The 23,187-nt window shown below is 34.6% G+C and overlaps 1 protein-coding gene across 5 annotated transcripts in view; it reads right to left on the bottom strand.

The window, feature by feature from the left end:
- The window catches only part of PPP3CB (protein phosphatase 3 catalytic subunit beta), a 47,165-nt gene that overhangs the window by 2,270 nt on the left and 21,708 nt on the right, over positions 1-23,187 (bottom strand). For 2 of the 5 annotated variants that reach the window (XM_061180681.1, XM_061180700.1), the window contains exons 9-13: positions 20,957-21,082; positions 13,214-13,291; positions 6,464-6,548; positions 5,635-5,732; positions 804-833 (exon numbers count right to left, since the gene is read on the bottom strand). In XM_061180681.1, coding sequence (XP_061036664.1) covers positions 804-833; positions 5,635-5,732; positions 6,464-6,548; positions 13,214-13,291; positions 20,957-21,082 — 417 coding nt within the window. The remainder of the gene's footprint in view (positions 1-803; positions 834-5,634; positions 5,733-6,463; positions 6,549-13,213; positions 13,292-20,956; positions 21,083-23,187) is intronic. The other 3 variants (XM_061180691.1, XM_061180709.1, XM_061180718.1) reach the window with 3 other exon arrangements.

Raw genomic sequence — 23,187 nt, 5'->3', positions numbered from 1 at the left:
TAGGAGATGTTTTCCTTAATTCACTGGCCATTCACTGCCTGTTTTTTGGAAACCCAAATCAAAATAAACGGCAATCCTCCTCCAATTGTTATGGTTTCTCATTCACTTCATCTGGAGTGATGTATCCTCTATTATTAAAATGTACATAGAAAAAATTTCCATACTATTGGTTATAATCTGGTTGCTTTAATATGCAATCCCTGGGACTCAGAGTCTGTGCATGTGAACCAAGTAAGTGGTTGGGGCAGCAAAGCTTTCAGCAACGTGGAATACCAAGCCAATACATGATATACACGGACGTAATATTATCAGCAAACACTAGCCCAGACTGCAGCACAAAATCATAGTGACAGTTCTGCACTCTCAGGTGAATTACTGAAAATGAGTATGTCATTTTTATATCATGAGTATACCAAACCTATATCTAGAGAGGATTTCACTTAAGAATAAAAAAATCTGAGTAGCACAGAATCATGCAAAATATGGAACAGATCTTTATTTGCAATTGTAAATGCTATAATATTATACCATAACATGCTGTACTCTAAAGAATTCTGGAACATTAAATGCTGGTCGCATTACTATACTAGAAAAGGGAAAAAACCAAATTGTCACTATGGAACTCAGTCCTTGTGATTTAAAAAGAAGAAGAAGAAAAAGATATGACTGTTAAACTTGATGAATCAGTGAGTCTGATTCATCTTGGACTGTGCAAGCTAGAAGTAAGACACACCCACAGGACATTCTCTGATGCCCACCCACACACCACAGATCTCTGCCCAGTGCAAGGACTCTGATCGTACCTTTTTCAGCCTCAATAGCCTCAACTGTGGCTGTACAGAAGTGAGCAGAGGCATGCAAAATGAATGAGAGAGATGAGAAGGGTCATATCGTACAGCAGAAAAGGCAATGATCACTTAAAATATAACAGTACCCCATACTACATTATCATTTACAATTTAACATATATAGTACCCGTATTAGAGAGCCCCATCCAATCCCCCAATTCCTGACACAGCACAGTTTACACACAGCACTAAGACACCATCGCTCAGAGCACAGAACACATAGACCTATTGTAAACAGACACCTCAGCATCCATGCAAATGCACACTAGTATTAATTACCCATCTTGAATTCAGTATTTTGATGACCTTAGAATTTTCCAACATGTTTATTATGTCACAGCCATCACAATCACAAGGAAATTCTCTAGAGTGAAATTATGATGGTAGAATTGTAGCAGAGCAAACAGAAGGAGATTCTTTTCTTTCATGTCTAACTGAAATAATACTTATCACCAGTTGGTTCCCTAAGATATAAACTAGAAGGGGTCAGCAATGCTTTTCCTGTCACTTCTAATTCATAGGGCAAAGCATAAGCTGCAAAAGTTGGTATGGCTACAATGAAATTTATGGTCAGTATACTTAGTGAATTACTCTAATTAGAACAGTTCCATAGTCCTGTCCTCTGTGGGTAATCTAAAAGGACTCCTCTTGTCTGCTAGGAACTTCCTTTCTATTACAATTGGTGTTCCAAATATCTAAAGATATCAACATATAACATATATAAAAATCCATTTATGTTCAGTGTATCACGAACTCAAATCTACCTCAGGTACTAACAGCCTCAAGTGAAGATAAAAAGGCTACTGAGCATGTTTTCAAGCCCATCTACCAACTAGAGAGGAATCAAGAGATAGAACTGAGGTCTTACAGGCAATAAATCCTATTCATTTCATGATATGGACATACATATAGGTCACATAAATGAGAAATACATTCTTGGTATAGCTTGTCTCTGGCCCATTTAGAGAATTTCAACATATTTAGTCATACATTTTTTTGTAGTCAAAGATTCTTTTGGTTCATTTCTGGGTTCAAACTGTATAAAGCACTCACACTGAGGACCAGGACCAAAGATTGCAGAGAACATTATTGCCTGATAATACTGCCAAGTCTCAATTCTTCACTTTACCCAAAGTGCACAAACTCATAATATTTATAATGATAATGTTCCATCCCTCCTACTTTGCTTCTTCAACGATAAGGCCAATTAGAATAATTATTCCTAAAATGAACTTCTAGCAGTACACATGATTTAGAAATAATAAAATTTATCCAAAGCAGTTATTAATGTGAAAGGACACTGATGAATCTAAGGAATTAAAGAAGGCTAAATTAGATGTTTGTAATCTCAATCAGATAGTAAAGTGGGGACCGCCAAAAAAGGAGTATAAACACTGAATAAAGGAAGAATTAATTTTTCTCAACTGTTAAATCATATTACAAATTAAAGCAGATATACTTATTGTATACCCACTGTACAAATCACCATTTGAAAAATCTAGCCCTGTACACTTGGAAAATACTCTTGGAATTTGTCCAGACAGAAAACTGGGATAAATGACCCACCTCTACTGGATCAGCCCTGGAATTCCTATTCTTCAAAACATGGACTATTTTCTTTATAATTTAGAAATTAAATAGGGAAAAATAAAATGCCTACCAGAATCTACGTTTTAAAGAGCTTGTGGTAACAGAAGTGACTTTATATGAGATATTTCATAATTTGTATAATATATAGTAATAAATTAAAAATAAAAAACTGATTATCACTGTAAGAATTAGTATCTGAGTATGTCAATAGTTTAAAAGTCTATTAAAATTTTTTTCAAATTATGAAAATGACAATACACTTTTGGGGGCTTTTAATTTTATATGCATTTTCTAGGTCAATTTATATTCTCTGCTCTTTCCCAAGGCCTCTAAATGCTCCCAAATCCTTTTCAGGACACAAAATGTACATCACACTCAAAATTGCATACCATGTTAAGCTTGAATGCTTAGAATTCAAAGAAGATCATTTGAAGCTTACATATTAAGCTGGAAAGAAAGAGATCTGATAATTGCAAAATTCTATCTGAAAAGCACTATTTTTCCTCAATTTTTTTCAGTTTTATGGGGCATCTTGACATGGCCTTACTAAGGTTGAGTGTAATGCTGTTTCAAACTGTGTTCCTCAATACTACACAGGATAAGTGATCAAGAGGAATTGACCTTACTATAATATAGACGGCCACATATTTTCTCATATAGGTCCTCGTGAAGGTAGCATTATAACGGCTAGCTCCCAATCAAACTTCCAAGAAGAAAATGCACATAAAATATGATTATCAAATCCTACTCCAACAGAGTTATGCAGTTTGTAAAAACACTTGAGAAATATCATAAATTAACTGTAAAGTTATTGATGAGACAATTTCTATTTTCTGACAATAGGATGGAGGTCTTAGAATTTTAAAACTTTCTTTTTGCAATACTTAGCTCTCAGGTATTCATGTCAGGGGTCATGTCTACTAAAATTTTAAATGTTACATAAATTTTTAAAAATCACATGGGTGGTCATACTTCTGTATGAGTTTTGTTATTTGTTTCAAAATGGGTTTGTCTTATGCTAGAGAAATCACTTCAACCAAATGTAAACCACACGATCAAGATCCATTGCTGGCAGAGCTAGGGAGCTATCTAGTTTCCCAAATTGGACCCCTTAAGCTCAGCACCATCCAGTAACTCACTCTACGCCGGGAATAGACAGTCCCTTCAGTAAAGCTGTCTTTCAATCCTTCCCTGCAGTTGGGGGTGATTTCAAAGTTGGAAGACTGAGCTTCAGGCTGCATGCAAATTAAGAATAAATAGATGTGCTGAGCTCTCAACAAAGCATGTAATTAGCAGGTGCTAATTGCGAAATCTGAAAGAAAGGTTTGCTGTGGATACAACATAAAAGTAATAATATATCCAAGGATAACTGAGAGATGACCGTAGTTCAGATTTATATAAGTATGAGACCCTTTCGGTTTTCTTTTCCTTTTCTGAACAAACAGGAGGAAGGATATGGCATTTTTCAAGTTATTAAAATTCATCCTTTTCTATTAACATTCTTGCTAGTTTTATTGAATGTTTAAGGTCTTCTTAATTTGTTTTAATGAAATTCTTTTTAGCTCATTTTCCTAATGTTTACAAGATAATAAGAAAAATGAAGGGCAAGAAATATAAAGAGAATCAAAGCAGATTTTTTTAAATCAAAAAAAGAAACCTCATTCAAAATGAAAATTTGAAGCTATAATTTCAAAACATACTTATATATCTCACATATACCAGTAGTGGTAGCAGACAACACAATAACATATAAATAGAACATGTATAGGCTACAAGTAGAAATTATTTGTCTACAGAAAAATTCTTTTTATTTATTTAAGCATTTATTATGAGACCGAGTGAAATGAAATTGTGAAAAGTCAATCTAATTTAAATTTATTCAAAATTTAAAATTAAAATTTCCTGTTTTTTTGCCTTAAAAATTTGACTAATTACAACACCAAACATGACTAAGAAAACATCAGATCTGTTGCTTCCTGTTTTAATACAACAATGACCCTTGGAGGGCTGTCAAAAGTGACTACAATAAAACATAAATTAAGGCTTTACATATCACATTTTCTGCTTTCCAACCACAAGGGAAAGAAATCTAGACTTTCAGTTATTGGGTATAGTCTATAACATTCACACCACTTTCTTCTATTTAATCTGTAATGGGCTTTCAAAAAGTTAACCCAGTATTTACACAAATATTTACTCCAAAAAAACTTAAGTTTTTTTTTTAAATATAAAATATTCAATGAGCCAGATTACAGGAATGCTTTACGTATAATTCTTTTTATTTTCATGCAAAATAAAGGCACACTTAATAACACCCTTTCAATTTTGACTTACAGGATTTAAATTCCACCCCTTATAACAATGACTTAATATCTAACGTTACATTCATGTTCAGAATGCACAAAGTACAGCAACAAATGCAGCAAACCTCAAAACAAGGTGCTACAAAGTTGCTTCTACATCAAGACAGACAAGTGTCTGATAGAGTAATTTAACTTAACATATACTTTTACAGACATACAGCTAACCTAAAGAAAGACAGACAGATTTAGGAAAGCAGCTACATCTGCAGAGGAAGGAAACAGCGTGTTACAGACAGTCAATTATACATAGAACATTTGACAAACACCACAGAAAACAAACTTTGGCATCATTTACCAGGGTACAAAACCTTGCACAAATGTTTTGGCAAGTGAAGTGCATAAGTAATGTTCTGGGGCTCAAGCAGATTGTTAATTCTAAAATTAACATCTGAAAATATAAGCACAGTCTAATACAATTACATAAATTAGAAAGATAAAAAAATAAGAAACTTGGAATTACATTTCCATTTAAGTAATATGGATATCCTTGATTCACATTCTGAAACTGAGGCTTTAAAAAGAAAAGGGTGCATTAGACAAACGAATAAATATTTCAGACATTATGATATGAGTTACTCCCATATCATTTCATGAAAAGCTGAGAGACTGATCATTATTTTCAATTGAAAGGAATACCCAGTTCTATCATTTTCTGCCCTGGTCAGGTTATTAATCAGACACTACCTATCATATAGTATTCTGCTTGTATCAGCTGCTGAGACAAGAACTAAAAAGCAGAAAGAATTCCCTGCATGCATTATGTGTATTGTTAGCAAAAGAGTGAGGTGTGCCCCAGTCCATCTGAGGCACAGCAAGTTGCATAACATCATTACCACTTTGCAGGGTCTGCCGTCCTCCAGCTAACACTCCACTAGGCAACATCCCTGTGGGAGTCAGGCCCTTGAGTGTCAGCACACTTTCACTCTCCTCCCTATAGCAGAGAGATATAACAAAGATCAGAGACTTCCAACAAGTACTTAGGTTAAAAGAGGAGATGGGGCCCAGATGTAGGCCATGTATGTAACTTATGACATTCATTGCTATTACCATATTTTCCTCAATTCCAAGATATACATTTTTCCACGTTCTAAATGTTTCAGATATGAGGGTATGCCATACAACTGAGACATACATTGTTCTTCCTGAAAAGCTTTATTAAATATGTGGTGAGATTCACCACCAATGGGTATCATAAAATTGATAAAATATGGTGTTTCTTGTCTGATATAAGCAGTTTTGCAAACAAATTTTTAAGGACTAACCCATTCACGTGCACCCTTAAACCTGGTCTTCCTGAATTAACCCCAGGAAGACAATTTATGACTCCAGTAAAAAGTACTTCCTTTATAGATGAGCAAGTTCATCAGGAACACTCTAAAAAGTGCCCCCTCCTCCTTATTATGCTCTAATTTTAAAGTGTAGATCTAATACTTTCATCACAGAAGGACAAGAGATACCAAAGGTGAACAATAATAATCACAAGGGTCAAAAATACTAGTTTCAAAGGGACCTGTGTTCCCCTCTTCAACATGTAAGTATACAACTTCTTTATAGAAAGAATGCTACTATATTGCTTTTAGATATCAAACAGGACACCGCTTATAATAAAGTATAATAAAAGTGATTTCTGTAAAACAAATCATTGGGAAAATATATCATTACCTGAGAACAGAGAAGACCCTTGCCATCTTGCCAATTGCTCGAATTTTGTTTCTTATGATTTCTTTCCGGGCTGCAGCTGAACCTACTTTCAATGGAATAAATAGAAAGAAAGACTCAAGTTTAGGGCATCCATACTTGTACCATTCTATTAGCCTGCTTCACTCTCATCTGAACCAACACCAAGCCCCTCGCCACCAGCTCACATGGAAGAAACTAGATGAACTCATGCCAAAAAGCTTCTCTTTCAATGTTTAGCTCAGCACTGGTCTAATACTGGGATCTGACACAGATACAACTGAAAAGTAATCAGCCAACTTTATCACTCTCACACTACTGACTAACCAGTAAAACAGCAATGGGAAAGAAACTAGAGTCCAACCTGTATCACAAACCAGAGGACAAAAAAATGGTAACAATTCTACAGTCTTTGTTTAATTCTCATGAGAGCCTATGGCATGCAGACTAACAGACTAGAACTGGTCATAACCTTTAGACTTCTGTTTGATTATCATAAAAGCCTTTGACATGCAGGCTGGAAATATCCCATCATACTATGACAAAAGAAGCTTCCTCGCTAAAAGTTGGTCTGAAAACAGTGATATGAAGCGACTACTGGGCAGGTGACCCAGAACGAGGGACCATAGCAGCATTTCAACAATGTACATCTCAACCTCATGGACTAGGTGTCCTCTAAGGTCATGCAAATATATACAACCTTTTACGTCCTTAGGTGAGTACGACACAACGAGAGTGAGCAATGAGAAAAGACTCCCCAAAAAACATGGCTAAAGAATCACTAATGCTCCATCTCCAAAGGGTTAGCTGTGCTGCCTATCACTGATACAGAAGAGAATATATCAAAATAACTGAATCTTTGCCTGAATAAGACTCAAAGGTTGTTATCTTCCTTCCCTTGGCCTCCAGAAAGAACAACAACAATCTCAGTCCTGTTATCTCATATATAGCAACTAGAATCACTCTGGACCCAAGAGTGTGGTTCCTTAGAACTGTGCTTCAACATGATGAAAACAAACATATGGAAGCACCGTGGTTGAGGAGAAGGTTAAGGAAAGGCTAAAGACACTAGACCAAAAGGGGCCTTAGGTACACAGAGGTCTGAACAACCAAAAGTCTTTTGGGCTAGAGCATCTTATTTAAAATTCAAGCAGTCCACAAATACATATAATTAAAAACTAAGATGATGACTGGACCTTACTGCAAGGAAACAGAAAAAGAAATCCAATTTCAAAGATGAAAACAAAAGACATATTTTAGAGAAAATAGGCTCCACAACCATGTTTATGATGCTCTAAGTGTAATATTATGAGTGCTGAAGCATAGCTTTTACAAATCCAAAACTGTGTAGGTCCATGGTACTACACAGGTATTTTTAAGATGCCAAAAAAATTACTTAAAGTCTCAAAATCATAGAACATTGGAATTTGAAGACATTAGAGATACTGCAAAGTTCAATTTCCTCATTTTATAGACAAAGAAACTAACTTTACTAAGTGTCTTGTCCAAGGACATAGGGTAAGTCTGATTCTCTTCAAATAAATTAATATATTTTGTTTTAAAATTGACAGAATTTTTGAAATAGCCAGACTGGGGGAGAGGAGTACGGAGATGGGGGAGGATGGCTGTAATGAAATACATTCACATTTTCAGCCTTAATTTATATATCTATAAAACTGAATGATATGTAAACTATACTGATTTCAAATTAAAAATTCACTGGAATATAAAAACACTTTACAAATCAGGATTTTAAATCAGTCTACAAACACATCATGCATAATATTAAAGTAAATGTCCACAGTAAAATTACTTTGGGGAATCAGACAGACAATCAAACACCCCTAGTCATGCAGGGAAAAGTACAAAACATTACAAATAAGCAAAAGAATGAAATTTTAAAACAAGAGGAATGAAAAAGAGGGAAAAATATTTCCATGCACAGAAAGACAGATATCTTGGAATATGACTTCTAAAAACATCAAATTCTAACTTAGATAAAACTTAAACTAAATTTGCACAAGGCCCAAGAGGACTCTGCATAAATATACTTAATGAATACACAAACTTACATGGACATGAGAATAACTTATGAAGTCATATTTCAAAACAATGTTACTCTGTCTGGTCTGTACCTTTTTTATTGCCATATATGAGCCGTTCTTCAGATGGAGAGTCCAGAAAAAAGGAAGTGAATGATGGAGAAAAGGTGGTTGAGACAAATAAAAAGATAGAGATTTAACTTGGCAGTGGTACTGAAGAATGAATGTAGAAAGAAAGGGAGAAAAATGAAGGTCCTCATATTTGAAATTTGAAAAATGTAGTACTGTAAGATCTGGCAAATAAAGGAGGGATGCCACTGGGTAGAGCTCTAAAGGAAAGATTTCTTAAAAGATATGTGTTCAGAAGAAATTATGGACAGAATGACTATAATATTTGATGAAAGTAGACAAATTAGGGACAGAAAAAAACACGTGAAAACACATAAGACTGATAAAAGACTGTGCTAACAACAATCGCACATTTATATTAATACCCTTAAGGAAATGTGTCACCCATGGAAGTATGTTAAGTGAACGGTAATGACACAAATGAGATACAAACTCATGTGGTTCTTCAAGGACACCAACATCTGCAAAATCTGTAGCATACACAGAGAAATGTAGGTAACTTTATAAACTACCTCAGTGGAAAACCTTACCCACTCCCAATAAAGGAAAGGCTAAGCCTCCCACACTCCATAATAACAAGAGCACACAATTTCTTGAATCAGAATTGTGGAACTTTTGCACATACTCAGGATCAACAGTATGTGCTGTCTGTTCCCAATCCAATCTGGGAGTTTGAGGGACATCTTTTTGCACAAATAGCAACAGATTGTTTCAAAGCAAGTAATAGCTCTTAGAGTAGGCAGCAGAGATGTCTCATTTGAGCTTTCCATTCTAATGCTGAGATACATGATTCCATTATAGGAAATGCAAAGTTTTAGTTTAGTAAAACTATAACACATATGGATTATGTATTTCCTTTACCAAACTCAAGACAAAAGATAAATAACTGAAAGAAACAGTATGCATTCTAAATATCATAGAAATCAGTGTTCAAAAATTCCCTTTAATGATTACATAACACCTCTAAAAGGAACACTACGTGCATTTACACATGCAATATGTTTATGCAAATTTTTGCCTTTAAAAATAAACCCACATGTACATTAAACAATACAGAATACCAAACGCCATCACTTAAGAAGAAAGAGAATCTTATTCCTTTAGCCAATTTCAGCCTTGAATATGCAAAATCTACTCTTTCCTTCCTCCCAGTGGGAAATGTCCAATCCTGTTCTTTCCCTTCCCCCACAGAAAAGCTAAACCCTTATTGTGTCTCCACAGCAATCCCCAACCCAACAAGTTTTCTTTCTAAGTCAGATTTCTTCCCAGGCCCAGTCCATAGCATGGTTCCACTGCTGAGTAGGAAAAGGGGAAGGAGAGGAGAGAAGGTATGCTATCATGCTCAAAGGAAAGAAGAAAAGATAGGGTTAAGGGGAAGAAATAAGGGAACATGTATAAGAAAGGGAAACAAATGTAGTTCCAGTAGCTCTTTTCCCTATCCCATCCTAGTATCTATCCTAAACTCCTCCCCTTTCCTCCATTCCTCAAGGTTCTTTCTCCCCCAAACCACTCTCATTCCTTGATGCAAACTCCCAGACCCATACTCTTAAAATTTTCTTGGCGTCTCTGCTCTTAATACTTGGTAGTGTAAGGGTGAAGAAATGTGGAGTAATTGCACCTGCCATGCTGGCAGTGAAGGGAGATCTATTTCTAGTATTCAGAGCTGGAGCTCAGTGTATTTTCCCATAGAAACATTGTCATAAATGGTGCTTACGAATTTTTTAAATTACTTAAGAGTGGGAAAGAATTTTCATCCTCTCTATTCCCTCAATCTATGGAAGAGCAGATTTTGAGAAGTTAGGTGACCTTCCCAAGATTACACAGCTAGTATAATGGTAGCATCAAGACACCTGAACCACTGATCCTTGTCACTAAACTACAGTGCCTCTTTAATGATCAAATTTGATTCATCTCTGGAGTGTAAGAATGATGTAACAAGTTGATAAATAAGCATAATTTATCATTAATAGGAAAAATGTTGATAAGATACATAAAATCTCATTAGAAGGAATATAATAAAATTTTATATTTACTCCTGGTTGAATTCCCAAAAATGATTCAGTGTCTATCTTCTTATAAATCATCAGTATCTAAACCAAGTACTATATTAGACTTAACAAGGAAACCTTTTCCCTTTTTACTATAGAAAGAGGACTAAAGCATCACCTATCACTACTCCTATTTAACACTATTAACAATATTGATACAAACTTTTTGAAGAAAAAGAAATAAAAGGTAAAAATGTAGAAAATAAACAATATCAGCCTTATGCAAATGACATATTTTTTAAAGTCAAGGAAAACAAAAATTACCGTAGGAAGTAATTCTGCTGATCCAACTTGTTGAACATAAGATAAACCCACAAATATATAATTCCTTTATACAGTCAGAAAATATAAGAGAGATACCAGTTGCAATAGTAATAAGAACATAAAATACTGAAATATTAATTTAACTTGGTAATACAGATTTTTCCCAAAGAAAAACTATATAATTTCAAATAAAATAATTATATATTAAATATATTAAAAGGAGTAATTATAGTAAATGAACTAATTATATAGAGCAAGAGATTTTGATCTTAGTTTAGAAAATTAAATATTTTTTAAAAACTTCCTAGATTCAGATACAGATTTAATGTAACACCAATTAAAACTCCTACTAGATAGTTCACAGAATTTGACAAATTAACAGAAAACTCTATTGAAAAAATTAGTGGAACATGTACAAAAATTATTTCATTATATTATTGATCATTACATCAATACCTATAACATTATGAAGTAGGAACTATTATCTTCATTTTGAATATAAAAAAACTGAGGCTCAGAAAGGTTAAGTAACTTGCCCGAGGTCACATAGCCATTATGAGGAACTAGAATCTGAACCCAGAACTAGTCTTACAACAGTGATTGCAGAACAGGGGAAATAAATATTTAATTAAAACTATTTAAAAATTTTATGGAAAAGACAGATATGATGAAATATGTTAGAACTAAAAGCTTCTACAAAATATCAGAGAATTAAAATAAGGAAAAATTAATATTATTCATTAAATCTTATTATCCAAACAAAAAAAGAACTGATATAAGTTAATTTATTTCAATGAACTAAACTATAAACCGGAGTAAAAGCACATCCCTGCCTGCCACCAACAGATGGCACTAGCAGACACTTGTATATAGTCACTTTGTGCTTTCAACAAATGGACTTAAAACTGTGGTTAAGAATCAAACCTGTTTATAAGTAGAGAAATTTCTAAACAGTGTTTACTCAGATTTTACTTGTTAAATGGTCACTTGATAGGGACAGTTTACATAGTTGGGAAAGCACATAGTAATTTCTCCCTTAGCATCATTAGAATTCAAAGAAATGTAAATTAAACCAACTGTAATTTATAGCCACCAAGCAAAATAAGTAAAAACAATCAAAACCCAATTAGGTGGGCCTGTGAAGAAATACAGGTCTATAGATTCATTGCTAGAAACACTTCATATTGGTCCAATTCTTATGCAAAGTAATCTGGCAGTTCATAGCTAAAATAATGAAGCTAAAACTCTTCATTCTCTTTAACTCTGTAATTCTCTTCAAGAAATTTATTCCAAAAAGGAAAATTAAAACTATTGTATGAATATGTTTATTGCATGCTATTCATAATAAAGATAATTTAAAGCAACCCAAATGCCAAACAACATAATATTAACTACAAAGATTATGGTATATTAATATACTTAGAAATATGTAGGTATCGAATTTTACCAATATGTAGATTATGTTTAATACATGGAAACATTTATATACTAATTAAAACTATGAAAAGTATGCTGCAACAAAGATGTGAGGGGCATATGGAAGGGAATAAAGAGTTTTCAGCTTACAAACTTTATGTTTTTGTTCATTCAGTTAATTAATATAAATATTTAAATTTAAGTTCTAAATAAAAACTTCAGAACATAAAAATAAAAGTAATTTTGTTTCTATCGTATTAGTTTATACTATAAATGTGCATTAGGTACATAGGCTGGTTGGCTTACATAAGAACTAACAACCATGTATAACTTTGTATGGAAAAAATGCTTGCTGAATCTTAAACTAAACTAACAAGTGGTCTCTTAGAACATAACCACTAATAAATTGAGAACAGCTTACTTTGATTTTTGAAAGGAAGAAGTGACAACGGCATTGGGTATTCAGGTATGTTTCTGATGCACTAAGAATACAGTACCAAGGAAACAAAAAACATTTTTATCCTCCCTTCTCTAAGTAGTGTCCATATTCATGAAGAACCACATTCTTTTAGCACTTCAATTTTCCTTTCCTTCTGTTCTTTCTTCCAGATTTCCCCTTTCCCTAAATTCATTTTCTTCCCCATACCAACACAAAAAAAAAATTACTGAAATGATTTTAAAATCTTAAAATAAATAATATCTGAAAAAGTGACTTGTCACTTATCAAATAGCATAGCCATTTGAGAGCAATGACTATATTTTACAAGAGTATGTTACAGCTGGGCAGTTAAAAGATACTATTTCACAATAAAAAACAGTAAAATGAATAGTCATACCATCAAACTGGTCTTCTCCTTCAGTCATAAGTTCATCATCAGAGCAAATACTCAGAACATTTACCAACATTTCTGTCACTATTAAAAAAAAAAAGTTACACATTAGTTTATCATATTCAACTATCTATATGTATACAGGGCAACTATTTATATAAATGATCCAAGAAGACAAACATATTCTGATAGCAGAAATGATGGAATTAAAAGCTATAAGGGCTTTCAAAATGAAAGAAATTAAGTGGCTAACAAGCTTGAGAGATTCTTTATGGAATAAGTTTTCAGGTCTCTCAGGAAAAAAAAAAAAAAAAAAAAAGAAGCCCCCACAGGGATAAGAACAGGGATGAATAACATCTAAATACATACATTTAAATTCTTCATTTATGGATACAGCATTAAGGAGGAAGAAAGGGACTTCCCTGGTGGTCCAGCGGTTAAGACTCCGTGCTCCCAATGCAGGGGGCCCGGGTTCGATCCCCAGTCAGGGAACTAGATCCCGCATGCCGCAACTAAGACCCGGCACGGCCAAGTAAATAAATACATATTTTTTTTTAAAAAAAGGAGTAAGAAAAAACCATGGCACAGTTCCACTGTTTCAAAAAGTTTCAGGATTCAATCTTTTAAAAACTGGCTCCAGCAATTCCCCTGAAACTTAATTCTTAAGACTACTAATGACTATCTAACAACTGGAACCCATGGTTCTTTCTTAGGCTTAATTCTCCTTCACCGTTCTATATATTTTTTTGCCTTCTCTTTTCCCTTGGTTTCCAGGATTCTACTTTTCTGGTTTTTCTACCTTTCAGACTATTTTTCCCGCAAATTTGGACATTCTCAAGATTCTCTCTGCAGTCCTGTTGTTTTTATATGTTCAATCTCTTGGTGATTCCATCCATTACTATATATTTTCAACTATCACCTTTTGAAGATGATTCCAAATTCTTTATTGCCAGTCTCGACCTCTCCTTCAATCTCTGGATTTCCCTGCTGGTTTTATTGCCAACTGTCTCAGACTATTTGTATATCGTCTGTTTCCCCTACTAAAATGAAAGCTTCATGAGTGCAGGGTGCTGTTCTGTTTACTACTGCATCCCCAGAGCCTGGTACCATGCCAGGCACATGAGAGGCATACAGTAAATATCTGACAAATGAGTAAATTAAAAAATTAAAGGTATAAGCAAATTTCAATTAATAATAAAAACGCCTATTGAATATTAGCCCCTGGATGTCCTGATGGCACCTTGAAATGAACACATTCAAACAAAATTCAATACTGCCCCTATTATTTCCCCTATAGTATATTAATAGCACACCACATGTCAGGCACTGTGCTAAAGCTCTGGGATTCAGATATAAAAGGTCCAGTCTCTACTCTGCAAAAGCTTACTAACTACTAAGGATATATAGTTATATATATACGTATTATATCACAAAAAAGTGATGAGCACTATGCTGTAAGTACGCAGAGTTATGCACAAGATCTGCTGAAGAAAAGAAGGCTTTTGGGACTTCCCTGGTGGAGCAGCAGTTAAGAATCCGCCTGCCAATGCAGGGGACACAAGTTTGATCCCCAGTCCGGGAAGATCCCACATGCCGCGGAGCAATTAAGCCTGTGTGCCACAACTACTGAGCCTGCACTCTAGAGCCTGCAAGCTACAACTACTGAGCCCGCATGCCACAACTACTGAAGCCCGCGCGCCTAGAGCCCGTGCTGTGCAACAAGAGAAGCCACCACAATGAGAAGCCCGCGCACCGCAACGAAGAGTAGCCCTCGCTCACTGCAACTAGAGAAAGCCCACGCGCAGCAATGAAGACCCAACGCAGCCAAAAATAAATAAATAAATTTATAAAAAAAAAGACAAGGCGGCTTTTGGTAGAGGAATCATGAAGTAGAAATTTGTCAGGTGGAGAGGGCAGATAAAGCATTCTAAACAGAAGTTAGAAAAAGTAAGAAGAAGTCATATAGATCAGTGGAATAAAACTGAGTCCAGAAATAAAACCTCACATTTAAGGTCAACTGATTTTCAACAAGGGTGTCAAAACAATTCACTGGGGAAAGAATAGTCTTTTCAACAAATGGTGCTAGGACAACTGGATATCCACATACAAAAGAATGAAGTTGGACCCCCACTTCACACAACACACACACACACACACACACACACACACACACACATATTAAGTCAAAAAGGATCAAAGACCTAAATGTAAGAGCTAAAACTATAAAGTTTTTAGAAGAAAACATAGGAGTAAATCTTCATGAGCTTGGCAATGGTTTCTTAAATATGACACCAAAGCACAAGCAACAAAAGAAAAAATAAAGAGGACTTCATCAAAATTAAAAACTCTTGTGCTTCAAAGAACATCACCAAGAAAGTGAAAAGACAATTCACAGAACAGGAGAAAACATTTGCAAATCATATATCTGATAAGGGACTTGCCTCTATAATATACAAAGAACTCTTACAACTCAATAGTAAAAAGACAAATAATCCTTTTAAAAATGAATCCATTTAGAAATAAACATTTCTTCAAATAAGATATGCAAATGTCGAATAAGCACATAAAAATATACTCAACATCATTATTCATTAGGGAAATGAGATACAATTTCATATCCAATATGATGGCTATAATAAAAAAAAGATACATAATAACAAGTGTTGGCGAGGATATGGAAAAACTGGAAACATTATACACTGCTGGTAGGATTGTAAAATGGTATAGCTGCTTTGGAAAACATTTTGACAGATCCTCAAAAGGTTAAACATAGAGTTATCATATGACCCAGCAATGCTTACTCCCAGTTACATACCTAAGAAAAATGAAACCATATTGTACAGGAATGTTCATCGCAGCATTATTCATAGTAGTCAAAAAGTGGAAACAACCACATGTCCATCAGCTGATGAATGGATAAATAAAATGTATATCCACACAATAGAATATTATTTGGTCATAAAAAGGAATAAAGTACTGATTCATGCTACAACATGGATAAACCTTGAAAACATTATGGAAAGAAGCCAGTCACAAAAGACTACATATTGCATGATTCCATTTATAATGAAATACGCAGAATAGGCAAATCTGTGGAAATAGTGAGTAGATTAGTGGTTGCACAGGGCTGGAAAGAAGATGTGGGGGGAACTGGGGAGTGAATGCTAATGGACACAAGGTTTCTTTGGGAGGATGGTGAAAATGTTTCAAAACTGATTGTGGTGATAGATGCACATCTCTGAATATACTAAAAACCACTGAATTACACAGTGTAAATAGGTTACGTGTATGGTATTTGAATTATACCTCAATAAAGCTGTTATGAAAAAATAAAGAAAAAGAAGGCATGAAACTTAAAGAGCATATAGTACATTAAGGAAGTTGGCTGGGCTGTTTCATACCTGGAACATAGAGAACGCGAAAGAAAAAGACAAAAAGTGAGGCTGAAGAGAAAGTAGGGAAGGTCCAAAGACCGCATGTGACAGGCTAAGGTTTATCCTGAAAGTTACCAGAGTCATTTACGGATACTAAATAGTAGCTTTTAAGTGTGTAGTGCTTTCCATCTAGAAGCTTAGCTGTGAAGGAAAGGCAAGAGAATCATAGCACAGTAGTAGCCAATGAAAGATATCAGATAAAGGAAATGTTATTTATTTTTTATTTAAAGATCAGATAGATTTGAACAATTTACAAAAGAGCTTAGCAGAGAGAGTTTGAAGATATAGAAGATGTAAATAATAAAGTAAGTTTCCTGAAAAAGCAGAAGGGTAATGAAATATAAGGACAAGTTAGAAAGGCTAGCCCTGGATAGAAGGGTCACATCTTCAACAGGATAAGAATTCAAGATGAGTGCAGTTTACTGGGAATTCCCTGGTAGTCCATTGGTTAGGACTCCACACTTTCACTGCCAAGGGTCCGGGTTCAATCCCTGGTTGCGGAACTAAGATCCCTGCAAGCGGTGTGGCACGGACAAAAAAAAAAAAAGACTGCAATTTATAAAGCAGGGGAACAGTCAGTACAGAAAGCTCCCAATAATGGTACGTGTTCTCTCTGAGAGTAACGGAAGTGGCTAGAAAAAGAAAATGTTTAAGTAAAAAAGATAAAATTTTAGAATATATCCTAACAGAAATGAGTGAGGAGGCAGACTAGTGACATAAAGGATGTTTGGGTACTACTGAGAGCCTAGCTAATGCTAGAAATCAAAGGGTGGTACCAAATCATAAGGCTGTATAAATATCTCCAACAGTGTTTTATATGTTGACTGTAAGAACGGAAAAAATGGATAGTTAGACTTTACTGGGGCTAACATTTATAGAACAAAGTAGAAAAACGAGAGAAAGGAGTTTGGGGGTGTGTTAAGAAGAAAGAGAGGCAAGGGGGGATCTGACTAAAAAGAAAACAACATGGTCAAAGGCCTAGCAATCCCAATGAAGATGAAGAGAAGCTATAACTGAAGTAAGGGGTTGCTAGAATAACAGAAGTTTCATCAGAGTGTGTTAATAGCACTATCATTACCAGACTCAACACATCCAAGCCATCTTCAACCATTCCCTCCTCTTAAACATGCAATCTTGTTAAGTCTCACTGATTCTTTGACAGTTCTTGCAGTTCTCCCATGCTCTCCATTCCTAATGCTAACAGGGTTTCATTATGTTTCCATTTGACTCCTGATGAAGCTTTACAACAGGTCTCCCAATCGCTAGTCTTCCTTCCAGTTCACTTCACCAGAGCAATTTTTCTAAATGACTATCATGATTATATTCTGTTGCAGTTGCTTCCCACTGTTTATCAAAGTTCCAGATTCTCTGTTTAAGTGATCAAGATCCCCCTGATCTAACCCTGACTTAACTTTTCATTCTTTTTCTACTACTGTCCTTCATACATCTTACTTGCTAATCTAATTGAACCCCTCAACATTTGTCAGTGACGTTATGCTTTCTTCCTTTCAGACTCAGGCTTGGGAAGTTCTCTCACCTAGAATCCTCTTGCCCACATCTACCAGCACAATTCCACCATTCTTTAAGCCCCAGTTCAAATGCTACTTTAATCCCTCTGACAGATATAATCTCCTCTCTCCTGTTAATTCCTATAAAACTATGCTTGTCTTGGAGCACTTACCATATTACATTTTATCATTACTTATGTATCTTTAGTCCCCTATTAATCTGCAGAGACCCAATATCTTACTTGTATTTTTGTATCCTTAGTACCTTGAATAAAACAGACTTTCCAAAAAAATCTAATAAATGAACAAATCCTACATGTATGACCTTCTACGGAAGATCACACCATGCTGAACTCTCTGAAACAGAGGTTCTTAAATTGGGGCCAATAGCCTGAGTGGGGTTACCAATCCACTTCAGATCTGTATGCATCCTCAAAATGTTACATACGTACAGATGGTACATATATTTCGTACATGAAATTTTCTGGAGGAAAAGTCTGTAACTTTCACCAGATTCTCAAAAGGGTTTTGTATTAAGAAATTAATAAATGTATTTGTGTACTTTAATTTTTTTTTTAAAAGAGTCCTTATCTTTGAGATTCATTCTAAAATATTTATAGATACAAAAAATAACAGCTGAGATTTGATTCAAAATAATTGAGTTGTGGGATGGGGAGTAGTGGATGGGGATATAAATGACACAGTATTGGCCATGATTTGATAATTGTCGAAGCTGAGTAATTGGTACATAGGAATTCATCATATTATTCGCTCTACCTTTGTATCGTGCTGGAAATTTTACAACATAACATTTTTTAAAAACGAAATAAAAAGCCCCCAAAGGGCTAAAAAACACTACTTTCATCTAACTTTGGGATTAAACCAGCCTCCAAGGAAGCCTCTGGCTTAGTTAGGTTAGTTGCTTCCCAGGGACTAGATCAGAGTCAAACTGGCTTTTTCGATGTGGAATCAAATGAAGTGCCATTTGCTGCTTTTCACACCAAAAGAAAATTTTCATTAGAATGAAGAAGTAGTTAGGCTATTTAAACAGCTAACATGTATTAAAATGGAAAACTAGGCAAAGAGTTTGAGAAAATTTTCTTACTGTGCTCAACATTGGTTAGGATTCTATTTGCGTATAATGTTCAAATCTGAGATTCCCATTTTTAGAAAGATATGAATAATTTAGAGAAGATCCACAGAAAAACAACAAAAATGGTCAAAGGGTTTGAACACGTCCTCACAATAGCTAAGATGATTCAGAGTGGCAAAAAAGAACAGAAGATCACTGAGTAGCAGACTTCAAATGTAGGATCACTGAATCCCACTGTTCTTCTTCACTTATGAGAGAGCCACAGAAACTAGATTAAATTTTCTCATTTCTCAAAAGGAGTTCGACTACATGATTGTTAAGTATACTATGATATCTAAAATTCTATGATGTCCTGGTTTTTGATAGGTGCATTCGTTGAGAAAACCTATTATCTTCTCTCTCCTTGTCAGAATACTCATAGCATAAACATTTAGATTAGATATAATGAAATATTTCCTTTTTTGTGGAGGCATCAGAAAATCAAATTAGAAATATCCATTCTCCTCCTACCTTATCTTCCCTGCTCTCCCCACACCCCACCCCACTCATACTACATTAAAATAGTTGTGTTGCAACTCTTCTCCTCCTGGAGGCAGGAGAATGAGCAAGATGAATTCTTAAATTTCCTTCAGCCTGATGATGCTATCATTGAACTATTTCTCATATACCAAAGATAGAAGGTTATAAGTGTAATGCATCCCTTGCACCTAAGCCCTTTACTGGCCCCCTTCTCAAATGCTAAAGTGGGTAATTCTATCTCCATATTAATGTTGACCTACGGAATAACTGACAAAGACCAAAGGCAATCTGCAAAAAACCTGTTTAACATACACAGTTTAACTCTGAATTGCAGAACGAAAAATTGCCTTGGCAGAAGTAACATATCTCAGACAGGAAGGAACATTTTGTAACACAGAAGAGGTGAGAAAAAATAGAGAGGGATATAGAACAAAATGTTTTACAATCATGTCTGTACTCTAATATTCTTATATTCCACGTATGGAAACTGAGGTATTGCCTCGTGGGAATATTAACACTAAAATGGAAAAAGAAGAATGCGATAAAGTAAGGAAATCTTAGGAACTCTATAGAACTAGAATAAAATACAAAAACAAAATCTCTTAAATAGCATTTATTTTTTTTAAAAAGCCTATTAAATACATAGTAATAGGAATCTCTAAATTATCAGAAAAGCATTACCAGTAAAATTGTATACATATTTTTTTATATAGGAGAAGAAATATTAGGTCAGAATCTGAATTTCTCTTTATCATTTCTGAGAGTACAGAACTGCTAAAAAATGACTAATATTGCCTCAAATGAGGGCTATTAAATTCTCCCATGAATTGCCATGACATCCCCAAAAGTGGTGTTAAAATATGTAAAAGTGTCCATCCCAAAGCAAAGCTATCCCTCTTTTCCTTCATAAAATATTTAAGCTAAAGAAAAAAAGAAAGAAAACCCAACAGCTGAAGACAACATCAGGCTATTTATAAGTCTTCTCCCAGTCCTCCAGACACCCTCACATGGGGGCTGTAAACAGCTAACTAAAATATCTTTGAGGCTCTCATATCCACACCCACTGACACAAGTAGAGCTGTAGCCACAGTGAAATTAGACTTCAGCTTCCTTTAGCAAGTAGTATATGCCTGCAATAGTAAACTGGAGTAAATGTAACAGTAATAAAACAATTTTTTTTAAATAAAAATCATACCTTTTTCTCCAACAAATGGTAAAGACCATGTGAAGACATCCATAAAATTGGGCAACCAGTAAGGATGTGGAGAACAGTTAAATTGTCGAATATTCATCACATTATTTTCATACTTTAATACAGCAGCTGCAAGATAAGTCTGAATGTCAATGTAACAATTTGCCTTTAGCTCTAAAAGCCTAAAACACATATAAGCAGAAAATATCTTTTTAAGGGGGTGGGGAATCAAGGGGTGAGTAGAACGAGGGCTAGTAGAGGGAGGTAGGAATTAATTTTTAGTAGTAACACACTTTTGCTTTTAACACACTTTTATGTAGAGCATAGTCAGATCTTCACTTGTCATTATTAATGAAATTCCCAGTCTTTCTCGAATGTTTGTTTTACTTTATAATCCAATGATAAACATGCACTTTTACTAAATCCAAAATTGTGAAAACTCAGTTTTTAGAGGAAACACAGAATGACAATGAGCAATTTTCTAGGTTTAAAATTTCATACAAGTTGGAAGAATTTAAGAGGGTCTTTTTAGTTGCAGGAACCTGAAAAGGACAGCTAAATGGAAATAAAGCAAGAAAAAAAAAAACAGAAAAGAAAAAAAGTTGGAACATTTTATTTATGAATGTAGGAATGTACTTATTTCATGTATTATAAGAAATCAAATGAAACTACTACAAAAAATATTTTACTTCATATAGAAAAAAATTCCATTAAAATACCAAAAGAGAAAATATTATAACCAAATAACCCACAGGTAACATACTCTTCTCAATTTCAGGTATCTTTCTAATGTTTCATAAGTTGATATAAACAATACCTTAAATTAACCTGACATAGATTTCAGTCACTAGTTATATTATTTTATGGGACACTGGACTAGATGGGCTAGATTCTAATCTAAGCTACAGCATATACTAGCTGTGCAATAGTTAGCAAATTATTTAACTAATCTGTTTCTCATTTATAAAATAAGACTAATATGTTCACCCTGCCTACCTCAGAAGTCTGAGGTCAGAGAATGTATTTCACATGAAACTACATAAAAGTATAAAATGCTTTGTAGATACTATAATAATTATGTGGTTACTTTTTTTTTTTTTCATTTTAATGTAAAGCACTGAAATGTAGATGTTAAATTCCAAGATCTGGCATTCTAGCTCATATAGAGTCAAAAGTAATATGTTTGTTTCCCTTATGAAATTCCCATGAAATAAACATATTTTAAATTTAGCCTCAGAAATTAAGGGCTGATACCAAGCGTTCAGCTTTAAAAAAGAGAATCTAGAAAATTGCCTTAGAGATGGAATGAAACATTACAAACATATCCCATACCATGTAAGCACTCAAGTCATTAACACTATGTACAGAATCAGAACTATCAAGAGACATTTGATTCTGACAAGACAGATTCAATGGTTTGAGTTTCTTTTCTGAGTACTAAGAAAAGTGATCCCTTAACCTCCTGAGTTAAACTGACGAAGGACAACCAGTAAGGCAGTAATCAACCGAGCACTGAACACTAGCTCCTTTAGTACTGACAAGGGGAGGTTACAGGTAGAAAGTTAAATGTAACAAATCAATTCTGAGGATGGCATCCAAACTTAGATATGTTCCTCTTCAAAAATGAAGCCATGCTTCATTAGGTATCTTTATAGAAGCGTCAAAATTTATAAACCAAAATATAAAAGACTATTTTAGCACTGGCATAATCCTTGGAGGCTGCAATGATACTAGCTTCTAAAGATTACCAACTCAGTTAATGTCAATGGTATGGTTGTTTTGGTAATTAATATAGTATGGAGTTCTTGTAGCATACTCTGTATCCAAGTTATTATACAGTTTGCTACTGTCTGATCTCAGGCAAATGTTTTAATCTTTTAACTATCATCTATACTCTTCCAAAAACTCTTATTCCACTCCTCTTTTGAACTCACACCACAACCCATATTTAGCAACGACCTCATTATTTCTCTAAACGTACTTTTAAAAGTCTTTAACCTTCTGTTCTTTCCTCCTGGTACAACCACTCCAGTCTGACCCTGGAAACTATGGCATAGTCAACTGAATTCCAGACATGTCAAGACAGAATAGAAGCTGGCTTCTTAATTTCCTCTTCTGAAAATGTGAACTACATAAACATACTCAAGCTCATCTTCAGTGTCCCTGGCACACACTTAACTAGATTAAGATCCTTTGGTATTATCTCTCTCAATAAACTGTGTTCAAAGTTAAAG

Source organism: Eubalaena glacialis, chromosome 1 (assembly GCF_028564815.1).
Source record: "Eubalaena glacialis isolate mEubGla1 chromosome 1, mEubGla1.1.hap2.+ XY, whole genome shotgun sequence".
Classification (NCBI taxonomy): domain Eukaryota; kingdom Metazoa; phylum Chordata; class Mammalia; order Artiodactyla; family Balaenidae; genus Eubalaena; species Eubalaena glacialis.
The sequence above is the reverse complement of the archived record's forward strand: the minus strand, read 5'-3'. Positions and strand labels throughout refer to the sequence as shown.